This window comes from Salmo salar, chromosome ssa13 (assembly GCF_905237065.1).
Source record: "Salmo salar chromosome ssa13, Ssal_v3.1, whole genome shotgun sequence".
Lineage (NCBI taxonomy): Eukaryota > Metazoa > Chordata > Actinopteri > Salmoniformes > Salmonidae > Salmo > Salmo salar.
In genome coordinates, this window is record NC_059454.1 from 8598111 (window position 1) to 8620965 (window position 22855).

The following is a 22855-nucleotide window of genomic DNA, read 5'->3' on the forward strand; positions in this document are numbered from 1 at the left end:
AAAGTTTGAAATATGGTAAAAATTTGAATCTCATCTGTCGCTTCCAATAATCATGCGTTTGATTCCCGCTGGGGCCACCCATACGAAAAATATGCACTCACTTTGGATAAAGAAGTCTGATTAGTAGGAAATGGGAGCTTCGCCAGGATCTTCCTTATCTAGCCGTCAGGGGATGCCAAAGAGCAGATACTGGCCTTCTAGCACCTGTAAGAACGTTCAGCTGAATCTCTTTTAAAACATTTCACCCCAAGTCAATCATTTGCTGTAGTGACTTAGCACTGTGTGATCACAAAGACCATATCAAAACCGATTTTTGCTCAAGATAGTGCTGCAGTGTTGGCTCTTGCGTCAAAAAACAAACTGACCATCGACTACCTTTCTATCAACAAATGTGTTTTTATTGTCTCCCAGGGTAAAAAAGACATATTTGTATAATATTAAGTGAATTGTTGAGGTTTTAAATGCTCTAAAATGACGAACGATGGTGACTATCTCCTGGAATTGTTTTTTTACCCTGACCAATAAAACCGGTTCACTGAGAAGTCAGCAACTTTCCACTGACAAACAGCACTATTTCCAGGTGGTTGAATAACCACCTACTTATCTGTCTATTCCATAGGTTAGGAACCTTGATATCATGTCGAGTAGTACTTTTATTGATCCCAACTTGGGAAATTGTTTTATCACTGCACATCATCAACAAATCATGAAGACAAGACCTGTAATAATGACAAACACATAAAATAAAAAAATAAAAAACAGACATGAAGGCACATGCATCTTAACAGCCATAAAATTATAGTCAGATTCAAAGGAGTTAAGAAATGCTGTTGTGGATCCTACTCTGGGGGAAACAAGCAACAAAACATTCATAAGAAGACATCAGAATGAATCATTACTCTCATTAAAATGCCTCATGGATGTGGGTAAGAATGACCATCTTAAACATAACCTCTCTGGAGTTTCTGGGCAGGATCAACCTGATACTGAAGCTGTTTCCCCTTTAAGAATATGAGCCATCCAGTGACATTCCACCTTTTACACACCTCCATACCTGGGTTCAGCCACTATTCCAAATCTTTCAAAATTCTTTGAGCATTTGTTTTAGTGCCAGATGGTCGATGTTTGTGTTTTTTTGGGTCTTTCTGATTGGTTCCATTTCAACAGGCACGCTCAATCAAGCATATTCAATAGTGCTTGAACCCAGGTTTGCACACCCTCACCTGTCATTGGCTGGCTGGGTGGGCTGGCTGGCTGCTCAGTAGACACACAACACGCCATGTCACGTGTCTACAGACCTCTTTCAGACGCCACAGTGAATGGTTATGGTGTCAGATGTCATGGTCACCCCCTAAACTAAAATGGAAGAACTATATATTTTTTTTATGCCTGCTGCTTGTTTTAGTGCAAAGTAGAAGTAGGTAGATGATTGGCATACAGGCTCTACTGTAAGAAACTAGGGGGTTTACATTGTGCTCAAACAGGTAAATACTAGTCTGAAACACATTAAAACAGCATTAAAACAAAACAAAAATCACTGGTGTATAACATATTTGTCCCTGCTAAAAATGACATCCAGATGTTATGAAAACAAATGTTTTTTGTTGTTGTTGTGTGTGTGTGGTAAAAACTGGGATGTTTGTAACTTATTGATCGGTATGCAGAACAGCAGCCTAGGAGGTGCATGAATTCACATATCGGTTCACTTTTGTAAATTAGTAATAAACCTAGCAGCAGACAATTGGTCTGTTGAAAAACTGGAAAAAGGTGGTCTGTGGCTCAATACAAATCAAGCCTTTACCCTTTCAATGGGTGGGTGGGTGGGGGTTGTGCTGAAGTGGTCACATGTATAGACCATAGACTTAGACATCACATCATTGTATCTGTCTCATTATGGCGTCTGAGAGAGCATGGGTCATCTCCATTTTGAAGTAGTCAATTTTCTTCTACTACTTCTATGAGTTGGTAAACAAACTGAAAAGGTGCCTACTGCCACGTGGAGAGTGTTGTTTGAACAGGTATAAAGCCAAGATTGGCAATGTACAGCCACCTGTAGTTATGGAATGTTTCCTCCCGAGTATAATTAATTGGCTGATCCCTCCTGATGACCTGGAAGGAAATAAGTGATCCTTCCTTAACTCATAGGAATCCCCACCCAGTTGACTACTTTAAAATGGTGGAAGCACTCAATGGCAATTTCCATGTAAAAAGTTGGGTTATCCACATCTAGAGGCCTCTATCATTCTCTATGGTGTGTACGCTTCAGCTATGGCTTTATAGCTAGCCTTGTGTGTGTTCACTAGTTGAATCACTCTGTACGCATTAAGATATCTTTCTGTCTCCTGTCCTTTATGTACTCTCTTAGTACAATGGCTAAGTGAAAGTAACGTTATATGGTAATTGCTTCCACCTGTAGGTTCTTCTTATCAGTAACATTGACTAAGGGTAGAATAGGACATCAGAAGCACTGATGAGTACATTGTTTATGGGATACTATTAATCTCTCTTTGTTGTCAACTGTTCTGTCAATCTTCTTTCCATAAATAAAAGAGACTGTGCTGTTGTCAGACCTCCCCACGTCACGGACAACTCCCCCTACCAGCCCCCATGACGCAAATTAATTAATCTCTTCAGATGCTGTTGCAGCAGAGTTGGTCCTATTCAGAGAAAGCCGGGTGGAGGAGAACAGTTGATGAGCAAGAAAAGCCACATTCTCGCCTCTGATTTATACAAATTATATTTACGGGAAGAAAAATAAGATTATGGTTATAGTGTTTTAAAAAAAGAAAAGAAAAATGGCACAGAATAATAATACGTTATTACATCTCTTCGCAGGGGGGTAAGTCATCCTATCCGACCTTTTTCCTCAAATGTGACAGCTAGATAGCTGAATATTTAAAAGCAAGTTACAGTAGCTAGCTATTTGCCTCTCGTTCCCGAGGGCGTGAGAAGGGCTAGCTAGCTAGCTAACAACATGCGGTTAGTTAGCTAACTGTAAATGGTGTACAATGTCAATGTGTTTCAGACTAGTATTTTTTATTTTTGTTTTTAAACTGGCTAACTACTATATGTTTACTGGGGCGCGTTCGTAAAAACTCGCTCCGGCTATCTACTTCCGTTTTCAGAGCGCAGAATAACTGATGCTTTAACGAACGCACCCTGTATCATCCGTTTAGTTTGAACCGGTATCGGCTGGGTTTGAGGAGACGAGGTATGGGTTTGACGAGAGGACATCAAGTAAATGTACAGGTTCAAGCTAGTTTATGTAATGTCAGGTGGCCAAATAATGCTAGCTAGCGTGGGCTAATCAACCGGATATTGATTTCTGAAGCGTTAGCATTTACGTTAGCTAGCTATGTATTTATTGTTAGTATGTTTTTTTTAATTGTATTTTTTAAAATAAAGGCTAAGTATGTTATGCCTTTGAGAAGATAATGTACAGTTTATTAAATAGCTAGCTAGCTAACCTTTATGCAGGAAATGTGGGCATCTTAGCCATTTTGTGATGCTGTCTATTTCTATAAAGTTGATAACACTTGCGATATAATAAACACTGCATCGTTAAATCAAGATGAATGTTTTCATTTGATGTGGCATTAGATGGCAAGTGGCGCAGTCTTTCTGACTCGCATTAAAGTTACACGGTTGCCACAAAAACTGCCTATTTCTAAAAAATCTATCTTAGTAAAATCAGATTTTAAACCTAACCATACTACTAACCTTAACTTTTAAAAAAAATATATATAATTAATTAATTATCGTTTTTTATTTTCATGAGGGTTTCCCAAAGTCGGTCCTGGGCGCCATGCATGTTTTGGTTTTTGTCCTAACACTACACAGCTGATTCAAATAACCAATGCTTGATGATGAGTTGGTTATTTGAATCTGCTGTGTAGCGCTAGGACAAAGCAAAACCCCTCCAACGTGCACCAAGTGGGGAAGGGGGCCACAGGTCAGAGTTTGGGGGAAACCCTGATTATTGACCATGCAAAGTGCTAAACTAGCAAACGGTCTCATGTAAAATACTGCAGCTTAGAATGGCGGACTCTAAACTATATACATATAGAAAACATTCTATTCTGCCATAGAGGGGAGACATGAAAGATGATCTTAAGGTACCCATCCTAAAATGTATGTTTGCTAATATATAGCTAGCTACACTAGCTAGCAAGTCATGAGAGAGCGAGTCCAACCATCTTTAACCATTGACAGCTGTTGACATTTGGGAAAGCACCATTCAATACCTAGCGCTGATATTGCATTTACTACACACTGATACTATATTAATCCCACAGAGGAATAGAAATCCCTGTCATATGCAGTATATTGTGTGTGTGTCAGAATATCAAAGCCAATGACAAGAAGTACCAGAATGGTGATAATAACATTATTTGTCATATCATGATATGATACTACAGATAAAATCAAAAAATAAAGATTAGTAGCTACACACCCCATTGTGTATCTACAGTAGACTGGAGCAAAACAGATTAGTTTCCTCTATCATTTCAGACAGTACTACTTTATTTTTGCTTTAGATCCTAAATCTAGTTTCACTTATCCTGCAGGCCCTGGTACGTTGCATAGGCTGCCATGGTGCAGTGCACTTTCCAGGCATGACATTGAGAACTAGTCTATATTTACATAGGACTCTCACAGTCCCTTCATTTGTAAATGAATGCCCAGTGAGTGGTAGTTTCAAATGTAAACATTTAACTTTGAGTGTCAATCAGGGTATCTGGCCTGTTGCCATATTAGGGTTAGTTCCCAAGGGTGCGTAGGGTTATGTGACTCTGTATCATACACAGTATCTTATCTTATGGTGTCCCAGGCCGCTAGGAGAAATGACATGAGAACAGTAAATGGATGTCTAGCTGGGTGTTAGGAATTGGAATCCCTTGCATTTGGCAGTTGACCTGCCCTTTAGACAAAGAGTACAGGGCAGACAGTACAGGTTGACACACTAGATGAAGCTTATGCTAAACTAATCTGATTCTGTCTATCACGACTAAACTTGTCTTGGATGGACAGGGGTTGTAGACGGGTATTTTTATGATGTCACTCGAGACTATCTCTCACTTGTTACGGTCATAAATAAAAAAACGACATGGTTTGGATATTTAAACGTCTATTAGGCTAGGATATAGCAGGGGTGGGCAATTCCAGTCCTCGATGGTCTAATTGGGTGACCCGTTTTTTTTTTACCCCAGGCCCAGCTAAACACACCTGACTCCAATAATCACCTAATCTTGAACTTCATTTTAGAAAGTTTAAATTAATCAGGTTTGTTTTGTTAGATATGTAGAAAAAGTGTTACGTCCATCGGGCCCTCGAGGACTAGAGTTGTCCACCTCTGGGCTATAGGAATGCCTTATTTTGTATTCTACGACTGACACATAAAATACCTGGTCACTCATTTGTAAGCAAACATTCTCCACTTCTGGCGGTCTATGGTCATCTTTTACACAGGTTACTGGAGCTCCGTCTCTATTGTCCTCTGCCATGTTAATCATTTTATTAATAATGTCATATTGATGCGTTTTCCTCTTCTCAGTAAAGATGTAGTACAGATGACTTAAAAGGCCTGACCTATATATTGTTGTTACTGTGTTATAGAAATGTTGTCAACATATTTTCATCTTCCTCTCTGCAGATGTAGTGGCACGGTGGGAGCCATTGTGACTTGTCCTCTGGAGGTGCTGAAGACCAGGTTGCAGTCTTCAGGCATCACGCTCCGGCCCATGTTCCAGGTCCAACTGGGCACGCTCAATGGTACTGGGGTCATCAGACCAGGCTCGGGCACCATTACACCACCTGGCCTGCTGCAGGTCTTACGGTAAGGGGTTGTCCCTTTTCTTCTTATTAGTGTGGGGCTACTCTACTATGGGTCTTACGGTAAGGGGTTGTCCTTCCTTATTACCAAGGGGCTTGTCTATAATGGGTATTATGGTAAGGGGTTGTCCCTTTTCTTCTTATTAGTGTGGGGCTAGTCTACTATGGGTCTTACGGTAAGGGGTTGTCTTTATTATTAGCATGGGGCTAGTCTACAATGGCTTTTACGGTAAGGGGTTGTCCTTCCTTATTAGCAAGGGGCTTGTCTATAATGGCTTTTACGGTAAGGGGTTGTCCTTCCTTATTAGCAAGGGGCTAGTCTAGAATGGGTCTTACGGTAAGGGGTTGTCCTTCCTTATTACCAAGGGGCTTGTCTACAATGGGTCTTACGGTAAGGGGTTGTTCTTCCTTATTAGCAAAGGGCTTGTCTATAATGGGTCTTACGGTAAGGGGTTGTCTTTATTATTAGCATTGGGCTAGTCTACAATGGCTTTTACGGTAAGGGGTTGTCCTTCCTTATTAGCAAGGGGCTAGTCTACTATGGGTCTTACGGTAAGGGGTTGTCCTTCCTTATTACCAAGGGGCTAGTCTATAATGGGTCTTACGGTAAGGGGTTGTTCTTCTTCTTATAATAGAGGGAAATGGTAATGGCGTCTTTTTGTAGGCACTCCTCCATTGTTCGTTGGACAAAGCCTACGGGGAAAATGAATGGCGTTTTTGGATAATTGCTGAAAATAAGGTTTGAGGTAAACACAGGTTTAGGAGATCGTATACGTTTTGTTCTATGAGATTAAGCTACATCAGCTAACGTCACTTTTTGTGAATTTTGAAGCTCACATAAAGGCTTCATCATTCATAGAGGTCATGTTAACTAACTGATATTATCTCATAGAACAAAACATGAAGGCTTCATCATTCATAGAGGTCATGTTAACTAACTGATATTATCTCATAGAACAAAACATGAAGGCTTCATCATTCATAGAGGTCATGTTAACTAACTGATATTATCTCATAGAACAAAACATGAAGGCTTCATCATTCATAGAGGTCATGTTAACTAACTGATATTATCTCATAGAACAAAACATGAAGGCTTCATCATTCATAGAGGTCATGTTAACTAACTGATATTATCTCATAGAACAAAACATGAAGGCTTCATCATTCATAGAGGTCATGTTAACTAACTGATATTATCTCATAGAACAAAACATGAAGGCTTCATCATTCATAGAGGTCATGTTAACTAACTGATATTATCTCATAGAACAAAACATGAAGGCTTCATCATTCATAGAGGTCATGTTAACTAACTGATATTATCTCATAGAACAAAACATGAAGGCTTCATAACTTATAAAGGTCATGTTAACTAACCCTTATTATGACAAAGAACAAAACGTATCAGATCTCCTAAGCCTGTGTTTACCTCAAACCTTATTATCGTCGTCTATCCCACAACCCTATTCTTTCCCCATAGGAATGGCTGAACCAAACATGAGGTAACTCATTTCTGGTTTTTAGGGCTACAAGCTGGCGAGCTCAATTAACGTGGGGACAGTCTCTACTATGGGTCTTACGGTAAGGGGCTCGTATAAGTGAGGGGGCACAGGAAGCTGCTGAGGGGAGGACAGCTCGTAATAATGGTTGGAATGGAGCAAATTAAATGGCATTAACTACATGGAAACCACGTGCTTGATATAGTTGTTACCATGGAGAGAAAATATAGTTTCCATGACGTCAACGATCCTTTGATTCTAAGCCAACGCTGCCTGTTTTACACCACGGTTACGCACGCATCGTTTTTATTTTTGGGATAAACAACCCACCCGTCTATCGAAGGAGACGGGTAAACAACGCCACAGCAGGAAGAACTAATACCACAGCCTCTTGTAGGACCAGGATATTATCAACTTTCACTACCTGCGTTCCCTACCCATAACAATGTAATTACCGATCCACTTGGTATAGTACTCTCCTGATTGCCAGATGCCCGCTGTTCCAGCTGTCAGTGGATGTGGTTTCTGACAGTTTTTTTTGTTGCAGATATTCTTCAGGTTGTGCAAACCCACAGTTTTCATGGTCTCTGACAGTCCCGCAGGTGAAGAATCCGGATGGATGTATTGCCAAATTCTCTAAAACGACGTTGAAAGCGGCTTATGGTAGAGAAGAAACATTATAAATTCTCTGGCAACAGCTCTGGTAGACATTCCTGCAGTCAGCATGCCAATTGCGCGCTCTCTCAACTTGAGACATTTGTAGCGTTGTGTTGTGTGACAAAACTGCACATTTTAGTTGTTTTTATTGTCCCCAGCACAAGGTGCACCTGTATAATGATCATGCTTTTTTAAAATCAGCTTCTTGATATGTCACACCTGTCAGGTGGATGGATTATCTCAGCAAATGAGAAATGCTCACTAACAGATGTAAACAAATTTGTGCACATTTGAGAGAAATAATCTTTTTTTGCATATGGACATTTTTCTGGGATCTTTTATTTCAGGTCATGAAACATGGGACCAACATTTGTGTTTTTAGATTTTTGTTCAGTATAAATGAATCTTATATAAAGAAGTACTTGAGATTAAAGACTGAGATTCCTGCTCTGATCTAAGCTCTCTTTGCCAGCTGTGGGGAGCACAGACACATTGGCGCCTCCACCACAGAGCATGTTGGGAATGTGTTTTACTACTAGGCAGGCAGGCAAGGACACACACGTACAGTGAGGACACTTATGTAAGTGCTGATGCCACCTGTGGAAATGTCCCTCGCCTGAGGCCCAGGGCCTGTTTTTTGGGGCAGGAAGCAAGCAGGGTTGCCTCAGTCCACAGACGGTGTGAGAATGACGGTATCACTGTGCCTCTGCCAAATTGAACACGAAAAGGAAGCTGTGCTGAATTGACCACTTCTGCTGTGCTCTGGGGTTTCTCATGTTTCTCACTTCCAAGGGTTTAGAGCTTGAGGCCTTTGGCTGACTGACTGAACCAGTGTGGGCAGGACTCCCGCTGGATGGATGATTGGCTCAAATAATATTGTCAACCGGTTCACCCAGTGCAGTTTGGACATGAGCCATTGACATTCTAAGTTATACAACAGCCTTCAAGTATCTGTTTTGGTTCATTTAGCCAATCATTGTTGTATTCAAAATCCTTGTTTTTTTTTCCGAATGTAGTTGTTGTCTTTACTTTGACGATATAACTAGTTCTGTAAGTCTGTATTGTGCCGCGTAGTAACATTTGCTTTATTTACTTGGCCTGAACGGTGTTTTTCTTTTAGTCCTAGTTGAATAAAATGACATACTTACAGTGGGGGGTGGGGGGGAGGGGCAAAAGGTGCGAGCAACATTGTCCTAGAAAACAGCTGTGCCTTATAGCAGAGAGCGGGACTTATGCATTAGCTGACCTGTTGTACCGGTCGGTGGGTCCACCCACCTGGCACATACCGGTCGGTGGGTCCACCCACCTCGCTCATACCGGTCGGGTGGGTCCACCCACCTGGCTCATACCGGTTGGTGGGTCCACCCACCTGGCTCATACCGGTCGGTGGGTCCACCCACCTGGCTCATACCGGTTTGTCAGCTACTGGCATAAAGGTCATCCTTTCCTAGGGTTGTGTGTGTGTGTGTGTGTGTGTGTGTGTGTGTGTGTGTGTGTGTGTGTGTGTGTGTGTGTGTGTGTGTGTGTGTGTGTGTTTGTGACATCTGTCAGAGGGCAGGGGTCAATGCTGGGGATAAGTGAAGAAGATAGCAGAGAACATTTCGTACACTGAGCTTCAGTTAACCTGACATTGCCTTGACTGCTGTTAAACCTACCACTGTTGTCCCTCACTACTGAATACACGTCAACAAGTCATCATATAGAAAAAGATTCATCACAGTGAGAATACACTTTTAAGAAATCAAAGTTCAATGGTAAATTGATTTGGTTATTTATTCTTTTTCTTCTTAACATTCTAGGTCAATTCTAGAAAAAGAGGGTCCAAGGTCTCTTTTCCGGGGACTGGGTCCCAATCTTGTCGGTGTCGCCCCTTCAAGGTAAGCCCACTTTGCAGTCTACATTCAACACTGCATTTAACAGGGTGGATTTGGTGGAAGTAATGTTTCGGGTGTGGATGTGTTTCTAACTTTCTGTGTGCACTAACATGACACACACACACACACACACACACACACACACACACACACACACACACACACACACACACCATGCCATCTCAATTGACAGATGGTTAGACTTAAACAACTGGGCGGTAACAATATCTTAAGGCAACACCATTTCCTAATAACATGGTTGTCCTTTGTTTCACTGTGTTGGTGCAAAAGGCCCAGATTACCCCAACCTGGTTCCAGTTATTATTATTTATGTTTTCTAATCTAACTATCTCCTAAGGATATGGGGAATAGTTTGCCTTTTCTTAAAATGAAAGGCCAATAATCTACTGGACCCGTGTGACACCTAGAAAGTCTTCTTTCCGTTAACTTGAGCATCTGGTTACCAATCCTCCAATCACTAATGTGGGTGGCAGCTCCAGTAACCTCCTGTGGCGATAGGATGGCAGCTCCAGTAACCTCCTGTGGCGATAGGATGGCAGCTCCAGTAACCTCCTGTGGCGATAGGATGGCAGCTCCAGTAACCTCCTGTGGCGATAGGATGGCAGCTCCAGTAACCTCCTGTGGCGATAGGATGGCAGCTCCAGTAACCTCCTGTGGCGATAGGATGGCAGCTCCAGTAACCTCCTGTGGCGATAGGATGGCAGAGCAGAATAGTGAGGTGGAAGAGAACAAAGCAGGGGCCTGTTCAGTAGACACAAAATGGAGAGCTTCTATCTGAACTCGTCCAATAAGAAATGCGCGCTTTCGTTTTCCGTCGCAAAAATGTTTTGCTACACTGTGCCCTGATGAACACAACGCCGCTTTATAAGCAACAGAGTTGCAGTATAGTGTTGATTTTCTAGAGATAAAGGGGGACACCGTTAAGACATTGACCCTTGGTAATGTAAACATGAACAAAAAGTAGTCAATATTTCATGGAATCCTTTGTTTTCATTCATGGAGGGAGATATTATTGTAAAAGCCAGACATGGGTGGTTATACTGTATAGTGACAGGTTTTCTTTACTTTAATGAAGGTAACAGGATGATCCCAATGTAGACTTGATGCCTGAGCCCTTTTCCACTATATAAACTACATAGTATACAGTCCTCGCTAAGGTTCAGCCATCTAGTCCTCCCTCTCCGTTCTTATTCAGCCCGTTCTGCTGATGCCTGTGAACCCCACGCGCACGCACGCGCACACACGCACGCACGCACACACACACACACACACACACACACACACACACACACACACACACACACACACACACACACACACACTCCTGAAGATGGGAACAGTATTCATTCGTTCAGGGGGTTATCACCAATTGTCATTTACATTTTCTCACCTCCGTCCGTCTTTTGTCTTTGCAGAGCTATTTATTTTGCTGCCTACAAAAAGTCGAAAGAGACGTTCAATGGTGTCTTCGTCCCTAACAGTGGAGCGGTGCACATGTCCTCAGCTGGCTTTGCAGGTGAGACCCAGTCTGAAGCAGAGCACGTTGGGACGTAGAGCCCTGTGTCTGTGGAAGCACTACACCCTCATTCTGTATGAAACGCAAAGCGATGGAGGCATGTAAATGCTTCCACCTTATGCAAAAAAAAAAAGTTTTTTATATCTGTTGTGTAAACAGGAGCAACATTTGCATCTAAGCATGAAGAAAAAAAATACAGTGGAATTTTGTTCACTAAAACGTGTGGACAGAATAATAGTGAAGACATCAAAACTATGAAATAACACATGGAATCATGTAGTAACCAAAAAAAGTGTTAAACAAATCTAAATATATTTGAGATTCTTCAAAGCGTAGCCACCCTTTGCCTTGATGACAGCATTGCACACGATATACAAGGTGTTGTATAATGATTTCATTTCTGCTCTGTCAGGAATCCTGGAGGATTTGACCTCCCTGACCTTTTGTTCTTTCCCTGAACTCCCATCCAGAGATATAAAATTAAATCTGTCTCTCTCTCTCTCTCTCTCTCTCTCTCTCTCTCTGTCCCTCTTTCCTGTTCCATCCAGTGATATGACATGAAACTATATGTTTCTACTTCCTGTTTCAGCCTTTGTTACAAACTCCCTCATGAACCCCGTATGGATGGTTAAGACCAGGATGCAGCTGGAGAAAAAGTACGTACTTTTGTTTTTTCAGGGTTACTGTAACTAGTGGAATTACAGTTCTAATCACCAGTCACCACCACGTGTAATGTGCCCTTTGACGAGCCCCTCATCTTAGCTGCAGTGCTGTCCTTGTGTTACGCAGTGCAGCATGGTTTAACATGTGACCAGGCAGGTCCATAAATACCCAAGCTGCTGACGCATTAGGCTGTGTGGGAGGAGGAGGCTATATTAAGCGGCTGCTTGCGTACCAAATTGCACCCCCTATTCCCTAATATAGGGCACTATTTTTGACCAGAGCCCTATTCAAAAGTAGTGCACTATGTAGGGAATAAGGGGGTGCCATTTTGGAGCAGAGAGGAGACCGTGTTGAGGTCAGTTACAAGGATAAGCAGGTTAACTGGTGACCTAGAGTCCTGTTTACCCTCTGGACTTGTCCGTATAGCTAGTCCCTCAAACTAGTGTTAACTGCTGGAGGAAAAATTCATCAAATATTATTCTAAGATATATTTTGAAATGTATTAAGAAGCTAAAAAAAAATATGTACTGAAATGTGTATTTGAGAAAGGAAATGGAATATAGGATGTATTGTCTGAGAGAAAACGCATTCAAATCAGATGTTATTGGTCACATACACGTGTTTAACAGATGTTATTGGTCACATACACGTGTATATCAGATGTTATTGGTCACATACACGTGTTTAACAGATGTTATTGGTCACATACACGTGTTTAGCAGATGTTATTGGTCACATACACGTGTTTAACAGATGTTATTGGTCACATACACGTGTTTAACAGATGTTATTGGTCACATACAGGTGTTTAACACATGTTATTGGTCACATACACGTGTTTAACACATGTTATTGGTCACATACACGTGTATATCAGATGTTATTGGTCACATACACGTGTTTAACAGATGTTATTGGTCACATACAGGTGTTTAGCAGATGTTATTGGTCACATACACGTGTTTAACACATGTTATTGGTCACATACACGTGTTTAACAGATGTTATTGGTCACATACAGGTGTATAGCAGATGTTATTGGTCACATACAGGTGTATAGCAGATGTTATTGGTCACATACACGTGTTTAACAGATGTTATTGGTCACATACACGTGTATATCAGATGTTATTGGTCACATACACGTGTTTAACAGATGTTATTGGTCACATACACGTGTTTAACACATGTTATTGGTCACATACACGTGTTTAACACATGTTATTGGTCACATACACGTGTTTAGCAGATGTTATTGGTCACATACAGGTGTATAGCAGATGTTATTGGTCACATACAGGTGTATAGCAGATGTTATTGGTCACATACACGTGTATATCAGATGTTATTGGTCACATACACGTGTTTAGCAGATGTTATTGGTCACATACACGTGTTTAACAGATGTTATTGGTCACATACACGTGTATATCAGATGTTATTGGTCACATACACGTGTATATCAGATGTTATTGGTCACATACACGTGTTTAACAGATGTTATTGGTCACATACAGGTGTTTAACACATGTTATTGGTCACATACACGTGTATATCAGATGTTATTGGTCACATACACGTGTTTAGCAGATGTTATTGGTCACATACACGTGTATATCAGATGTTATTGGTCACATACACGTGTATATCAGATGTTATTGGTCACATACACGTGTATATCAGATGTTATTGGTCACATACACGTGTTTAACAGATGTTATTGGTCACATACACGTGTTTAACAGATGTTATTGGTCACATACACGTGTATAGCAGATGTTATTGGTCACATACACGTGTTTAACAGATGTTATTGGTCACATACACGTGTATATCAGATGTTATTGCAGGTGTAGCGAAATGCTTGTACCACAGACTCCATATTTGACTGGAGTCTGAGGTATGCTGACTTTTCCACACAACAACTGATGTGTTTGGTGAGGTGTTGACTAGCTGTTGTGCTCCTGACACCTCTACACCTGGTGCATTAGGGGGCACCTCTACACCTGGTGCTTTAGGGGACACCTCTACACCTGGTGCATTAGGGGGCACCTCTACACCTGGTGCTTTAGGGGACACCTCTACACCTGGTGCATTAGGGGACACCATACACCTCTACACCTGGTGCTTTAGGGGACACCTCTACGCCTGGTGCTTTAGGGGGCACCTCTACACCTGGTGCATTAGGGGACACCTCTACACCTGGTGCATTAGGGGACACCTCTACACCTGGTGCTTTAGGGGGCACCTCTACACCTCTACACCTGGTGCTTTAGGGGACACCTCTACACCTGGTGCATTAGGGGGCACCTCTACACCTGGTGCTTTAGGGGGCACCTCTACACCTGGTGCATTAGGGGGCACCTCTACACCTGGTGCTTTAGGGGACACCTCTACACCTGGTGCATTAGGGGGCACCTCTACACCTGGTGCATTAGGGGGCACCATACACCTGGTGCATTAGGGGGCACCTCTACACCTCTACACCTGGTGCATTAGGGGGCACCTCTACACCTGGTGCATTAGGGGGCACCTCTACACCTGGTGCATTAGGGGGCACCTCTACACCTGGTGCATTAGGGGGCACCATACACCTGGTGCATTAGGGGGCACCTCTACACCTGGTGCATTAGGGGGCACCATACACCTGGTGCATTAGGGGGCACCTCTACGCCTGGTGCTTTAGGGGGCACCTCTACACCTGGTGCTTTAGGGGGCACCTCTACACCTGGTGCATTAGGGGGCACCTCTACACCTGGTGCTTTAGGGGACACCTCTACACCTGGTGCTTTAGGGGGCACCTCTACACCTGGTGCATTAGGGGGCACCATACACCTCTACACCTGGTGCTTTAGGGGACACCTCTACACCTGGTGCTTTAGGGGACACCTCTAAACCTGGTGCATTAGGGGGCACCATACACCTCTACACCTGGTGCATTAGGGGGCACCTCTACACCTGGTGCATTAGGGGGCACCTCTACACCTGGTGCATTAGGGGACACCTCTAAACCTGGTGCTTTAGGGGACACCTCTACACCTGGTGCTTTAGGGGACACCATACACCTCTACACCTGGTGCATTAGGGGGCACCTCTACACCTCTACACCTGGTGCTTTAGGGGACACCTCTACACCTGGTGCATTAGGGGGCACCATACAACTCTACACCTGGTGCTTTAGGGGACACCATACACCTGGTGCTTTAGGGGGCACCATACACCTCTATACCTGGTGCTTTAGGGGACACCATACACCTCTATACCTGGTGCTTTAGGGGGCACCATACACCTCTATACCTGGTGCTTTAGGGGACACCTCTACACCTGGTGCTTTAGGGGACACCTCTACACCTGGTGCTTTAGGGGGCACCTCTACACCTGGTGCTTTAGGGGGCACCTCTACACCTGGTGCATTAGGGGGCACCTCTACACCTCTACACCTGGTGCATTAGGGGGCACCTCTACACCTCTACACCTGGTGCTTTAGGGGGCACCATACACCTCTACACCTGGTGCATTAGGGGGCACCTCTACACCTGGTGCATTAGGGGGCACCATACATCTCTACACCTGGTGCATTAGGGGACACCTCTACACCTGGTGCTTTAGGGGACACCTCTACACCTGGTGCATTAGGGGACACCTCTACACCTGGTGCATTAGGGGACACCTCTACACCTGGTGCATTAGGGGGCACCTCTACACCTGGTGCTTTAGGGGACACCTCTATACCTGGTGCTTTAGGGGACACCTCTACACCTGGTGCTTTAGGGGGACACCTCTACACCTGGTGCTTTAGGGGACACCTCTACACCTGGTGCTTTAGGGGACACCTCTACACCTGGTGCATTAGGGGACACCTCTACACCTGGTGCATTAGGGGACACCTCTACACCTGGTGCATTAGGGGACACCTCTACACCTGGTGCTTTAGGGGACACCTCTATACCTGGTGCTTTAGGGGACACCTCTACACCTGGTGCTTTAGGGGACACCATACACCTCTACACCTGGTGCTTTAGGGGGCACCATACACCTCTACACCTGGTGCATTAGGGGGCACCATACACCTGGTGCTTTAGGGGACACCTCTACACCAGGTGCATTAGGGGACACCTTTACACCTGGTGCTTTAGGGGACACCTCTACACCTGGTGCTTTAGGGGGCACCATACACCTCTACACCTGGTGCATTAGGGGGCACCATACACCTCTACACCTGGTGCTTTAGGGGACACCTCTACACCTGGTGCTTTAGGGGGCACCTTTACACCTGGTGCTTTAGGGGACACCTCTACACCTGGTGCATTAGGGGGCACCTCTACACCTGGTGCTTTAGGGGACACCTCTACACCTGGTGCATTAGGGGACACCTCTACACCTGGTGCATTAGGGGACACCTCTACACCTGGTGCTTTAGGGGACACCATACACCTCTACACCTGGTGCTTTAGGGGGCACCATACACCTCTACACCTGGTGCTTTAGGGGACACCTCTACACCTGGTGCATTAGGGGACACCTCTACACCTGGTGCTTTAGGGGACACCATACACCTCTACACCTGGTGCATTAGGGGGCACCTCTACACCTCTACACCTGGTGCATTAGCGGGCACCTCTACACCTCTACACCTGGTGCTTTAGGGGGCACCATACACCTCTACACCTGGTGCATTAGGGGGCACCTCTACACCTGGTGCATTAGGGGGCACCATACATCTCTACACCTGGTGCATTAGGGGACACCTCTACACCTGGTGCTTTAGGGGACACCTCTACACCTGGTGCATTAGGGGACACCTCTACACCTGGTGCATTAGGGGACACCTCTACACCTGGTGCATTAGGGGGCACCTCTACACCTGGTGCTTTAGGGGACACCTCTATACCTGGTGCTTTAGGGGACACCTCTACACCTGGTGCTTTAGGGGACACCTCTACACCTGGTGCTTTAGGGGACACCTCTACACCTGGTGCTTTAGGGGACACCTCTACACCTGGTGCATTAGGGGACACCTCTACACCTGGTGCATTAGGGGACACCTCTACACCTGGTGCATTAGGGGACACCTCTACACCTGGTGCTTTAGGGGACACCTCTATACCTGGTGCTTTAGGGGACACCTCTACACCTGGTGCTTTAGGGGACACCATACACCTCTACACCTGGTGCTTTAGGGGGCACCATACACCTCTACACCTGGTGCATTAGGGGGGCACCATACACCTGGTGCTTTAGGGGACACCTCTACACCAGGTGCATTAGGGGACACCTTTACACCTGGTGCTTTAGGGGACACCTCTACACCTGGTGCTTTAGGGGGCACCATACACCTCTACACCTGGTGCATTAGGGGGCACCATACACCTCTACACCTGGTGCTTTAGGGGACACCTCTACACCTGGTGCTTTAGGGGGCACCTTTACACCTGGTGCTTTAGGGGACACCTCTACACCTGGTGCATTAGGGGGCACCTCTACACCTGGTGCTTTAGGGGACACCTCTACACCTGGTGCATTAGGGGACACCTCTACACCTGGTGCATTAGGGGACACCTCTACACCTGGTGCTTTAGGGGACACCATACACCTCTACACCTGGTGCTTTAGGGGGCACCATACACCTCTACACCTGGTGCTTTAGGGGACACCTCTACACCTGGTGCATTAGGGGACACCTCTACACCTGGTGCTTTAGGGGACACCATACACCTCTACACCTGGTGCATTAGGGGGCACCTCTACACCTCTACACCTGGTGCTTTAGGGGGCACCATACACCTCTACACCTGGTGCATTAGGGGGCACCTCTACACCTGGTGCATTAGGGGGCACCATACATCTCTACACCTGGTGCATTAGGGGACACCTCTACACCTGGTGCTTTAGGGGACACCTCTACACCTGGTGCATTAGGGGACACCTCTACACCTGGTGCATTAGGGGACACCTCTACACCTGGTGCATTAGGGGGCACCTCTACACCTGGTGCTTTAGGGGACACCTCTATACCTGGTGCTTTAGGGGACACCTCTACACCTGGTGCTTTAGGGGACACCTCTACACCTGGTGCTTTAGGGGACACCTCTACACCTGGTGCTTTAGGGGACACCTCTACACCTGGTGCATTAGGGGACACCTCTACACCTGGTGCATTAGGGGACACCTCTACACCTGGTGCATTAGGGGACACCTCTACACCTGGTGCTTTAGGGGACACCTCTATACCTGGTGCTTTAGGGGACACCTCTACACCTGGTGCTTTAGGGGACACCATACACCTCTACACCTGGTGCTTTAGGGGGCACCATACACCTCTACACCTGGTGCATTAGGGGGCACCATACACCTCTACACCTGGTGCTTTAGGGGACACCATACACCTGGTGCTTTAGGGGACACCTCTACACCAGGTGCATTAGGGGACACCTTTACACCTGGTGCTTTAGGGGACACCTCTACACCTGGTGCTTTAGGGGGCACCATACACCTCTACACCTGGTGCATTAGGGGGCACCATACACCTCTACACCTGGTGCTTTAGGGGACACCTCTACACCTGGTGCTTTAGGGGGCACCTTTACACCTGGTGCTTTAGGGGACACCTCTACACCTGGTGCATTAGGGGGCACCTCTACACCTGGTGCTTTAGGGGACACCTCTACACCTGGTGCATTAGGGGACACCTCTACACCTGGTGCATTAGGGGACACCTCTACACCTGGTGCTTTAGGGGACACCATACACCTCTACACCTGGTGCTTTAGGGGGCACCATACACCTCTACACCTGGTGCTTTAGGGGACACCTCTACACCTGGTGCATTAGGGGACACCTCTACACCTGGTGCTTTAGGGGACACCATACACCTCTACACCTGGTGCTTTAGGGGGCACCATACACCTCTACACCTGGTGCATTAGGGGAGACCTCTATACCTGGTGCTTTAGGGGACACCTCTACACCTGGTGCATTAGGGGACACCTCTACACCTGGTGCTTTAGGGGACACCATACACCTCTACACCTGGTGCTTTAGGGGGCACCATACACCTCTACACCTGGTGCTTTAGGGGGCACCTCTACACCTGGTGCTTTAGGGGGCACCTCTACACCTGGTGCTTTAGGGGGCACCATACACCTCCACACCTGGTGCATTAGGGGGCACCTCTACACCTGGTGCTTTAGGGGGCACCATACACCTCCCCACCTGGTGCTTTAGGGGACACCTCTACACCTGGTGCTTTAGGGGACACCTCTACACCTGGTGCTTTAGGGGGCACCTCTACACCTGGTGCATTAGGGGTCACCTCTACACCTGGTGCTTTAGGGGGCACCATACACCTCTACACCTGGTGCTTTAGGGGGCACCTCTACACCTGGTGCTTTAGGGGGCACCATACACCTCTACACCTGGTGCTTTAGGGGGCACCTCTACACCTGGTGCTTTAGGGGGCACCATACACCTCTACACCTGGTGCTTTAGGGGGCACCTCTACACCTGGTGCTTTAGGGGGCACCTCTACACCTGGTGCATTAGGGGGCACCATACACCTCTACACCTGGTGCTTTAGCGGGCACCTCTACACCTCTACACCTGGTGCTTTAGGGGACACCTCTACACCTGGTGCTTTAGGGGGCACCTCTACACCTGGTGCTTTAGGGGGCACCATACACCTCTACACCTGGTGCTTTAGGGGACACCATACACCTCTACACCTGGTGCTTTAGGGGACACCTCTACACCTGGTGCTTTAGGGGACACCTCTACACCTGGTGCTTTAGGGGGCACCTCTACACCTGGTGCTTTAGGGGACACCTCTACACCTGGTGCTTTAGGGGACACCTCTACACCTGGTGCTTTAGGGGACACCTCTACAGCTGGTGCTTTAGGGGACACCATAGCAAACTGGAGCTAAACAAAAACCTGGTGCATTTCTTTATTTAACTAGGCAAGTCAGTTAAGAACAAATTATTATTTACAATGACGGCCTACCCTGTCCAAACCCGTACGACACTGGCCCCAATGTGTGCCGCCCTATGGGGGTCCCAATCACAGCCGGTTATGATACAGCCTGGATTCGAACCGGGATCTGTAGTGATGCCTCTAGCACTGAGATGCAGTGCCTTAGATCGCTGTGCCACTCGGGAGCCCCGCATTGAGACGCTCCATAGCAACCTGGAGCAAAACAAGTATTTCCTATTGGTTCAAATAGTACCACTCTATTTTGTGTTTTTCTTCTGTTTTCCACGAATTTTAAGTTCCTACTGGAAAAATGTTCTTTCAGTCTAATCTAACCTCCCATAATTTCCTCCAGGGCTCGAGGGGAGAAGAAGACAAACGCGCTGCAGTGTGCCCGTTACGTTTACAAGACAGAGGGCATGAGAGGTTTCTACCGGGGCCTGACGGCGTCCTACGCTGGCATCTCCGAAACCATGATCTGTTTCCTCATCTACGAGACGCTGAAGAAACGCCTGAACGAAGCGCGCTTCACGTCGCCAAACAGCGAGACGGATAAAGGGGCGTCGGACTTCCTAGGCTTGATGATGGCGGCAGCCTTCGCTAAGGGTTGTGCTTCCTGCATAGCCTACCCACACGGTAAGCGTGGGGTTAATGGGTAGTAAATAAAATGCACATTGACGTTGGAGGCCGAACCGTAGCTGTTAAATGACAACGGTCCAATCAACGGCCATCTAGTCTACTGTGGAATAAGCAAACACACACCATGACTCAGAATTCTATCATGTTCACCTAATTTCAGTTTGTGACAAAACAAGGAGTGTAGAGAATCATTGTAAAAAATCTAAACCCCTGTGAAATTTCTTTTCAATAACCCAAAACATCCATTTTAAAGCTGTTTTGAAGCCGGTGTACAAAACCAAAGCTAGACTTTAAAAAAAAGTAGAATGGATCTAGAATGGATCTACAGCTTATTAGACTTGTTTTCAATGAGAATGACAGATCTATAATTCGCATTTCTTTGTGAATTTGGTTGGGTCACCCAGAAAGCTACAGACTTGACCTTTTTGAGTAAACAGCTTTTTAGAAAAACTCCCCACGTACCTTCCATCTTTGGTCAAATACTCTGTAAACTGCATTCAAAATCACCTTCTAACTCTTGTCTCCCTTCGTCAGAGGTGATTCGGACAAGGCTGCGAGAAGAGGGCAGCAAATATCAGTACTTCTTCCAGACAGCACGGTTGGTTGCAGTGGAGGAGGGCTACGCTGCTTTTTACAGAGGACTCATTCCTCAGCTTATCAGACAGATCCCCAACACAGCCATCGTCCTCTCCACCTACGAACTCATTATCCACCTGATGGGAGACTCCTCGCAATGATCAATGACAATGTGTTTTGGTCGGGTCCATCGGATGGAAGAGCAACGTGATGTAGCTATACACCAAGGCACGTTGGGTAAGAAAGAGACTATCGTGCAATTGCAGAAGAAAGGAAACTTGTGTTTTTGGTGAACTGTTGGTTACTCTTGAGGGAATTTGAAAGCAGGTTTTACTGTTATCCAAAGGACCTGAAACTGATTTTTAAGGCTGCATCCCAAATAGCAAACTATCCCCTATCCTTATTTAGTGCACTACTTTTGACCAGGGCCTTATAGGCTCTAGTCAAAAGTAGTGCACTCTGTAAAGAATAGGGTGCCATTTGGGACTCTGGAAAATAATGTTTTAGTTTAATAGAAGCATGTTATGTTTATTAAGGTGTTCAGAAGAATTTTACGCTCTCAAGAGTTGTGGTACTTACGACAGGACAACTCTAGCCCGAGTCCCAGATCGGTTTGTGCTGTTATTACCAACTCCCATTTCTGTCATTTTGTGTTGTAAATTATCAAGACGACACAAACCGATCTGGGAATCAGGCTAAGACTACTCCATGTCTGAGAAGAACTTTAGTTTCCGTTTTTAATCATACGAGGTCAACTGAATAGAAGAGCACTGTTAAGTTCAACTAAATTATTTTCTGTATTTGTATTGTTAAATGCTGTTTCTCTGATGCTTATCCATGTTAAATGTTCAACGTTCCACCACTGTCTTTGGCTACAGGTTATTTCATTACAGGTTATTTCATTACAGGTTATTTCATTTCACACTAAAGATGGGGGGGGGGGGAGGCAGAGGCATAGCTAGAGTTGTTATTTGCCAGGCAAACGCGCACACACACACACACACACACACACACACACACACACACACACACACACGTGTTAGTCATCATGATAGTTTATTCATTCACATGGTGAAGTTTTCATTAGAATTATCCCTGAGTAAAGTATCATATTTTACATGACAAATACAGGTTAATCTGTATATTGTGTTTGTTAAAGAACATGGTCATCTTTTACAATATAATGACAACGTGAATGCTTATTCGACCAGTGGCTCAATAAAATTGCATCAATAAGTGGTTCGGTTCATTTGTTTTTGAATGATGTCATACTACAGTAACCTGGTTGGAAAATATGGACTTGTTATGGATTTCACTTGGTGGTCTACAGTAAAAGATGGACTGGATTTTGGTGTTATGGATTTCACTTGGTGGTCTACAGTAAAATATGGACTGGATTTTTGGTGTTATGGATTTCACTTGGTGGTCTACAGTAAAAGATGGACTGGATTTTGGTGTTATGGATTTCACTTGGTGGTCTACAGTAAAATATGGACTGGATTTTTGGTGTTATGGATTTCACTTGGTGGTCTACAGTAAAAGATGGACTGGATTTTTGGTGTTATGGATTTCACTTGGTGGTCTACAGTAAAATATGGACTGGTTTTTTG

General features: G+C 45.1%; 1 protein-coding gene across 2 annotated transcripts; it reads left to right on the forward strand.

Annotated features, from left to right (window-relative positions):
- The first annotated feature begins 2570 nt into the window (after positions 1–2570).
- Positions 2571–22484, forward strand: LOC106566379 (solute carrier family 25 member 33). Of its 2 annotated transcripts, none has more exons than XM_014134342.2 (7): positions 2571–2839; positions 5654–5836; positions 9791–9868; positions 11302–11402; positions 11992–12058; positions 20386–20666; positions 21204–22484. In XM_014134342.2, exons 1-7 carry the CDS (start codon positions 2796–2798, stop codon positions 21404–21406), a joined length of 957 nt encoding a protein of 318 aa, XP_013989817.1. In that variant the 5' UTR covers positions 2571–2795; the 3' UTR covers positions 21407–22484. The 2 variants fall into 2 exon arrangements, with proteins under 2 accessions (XP_013989817.1, XP_013989818.1); XM_014134343.2 differs by lacking the exon at positions 2571–2839 and adding an exon at positions 3080–3211.
- Positions 22485–22855: the final 371 nt, after the last annotated feature.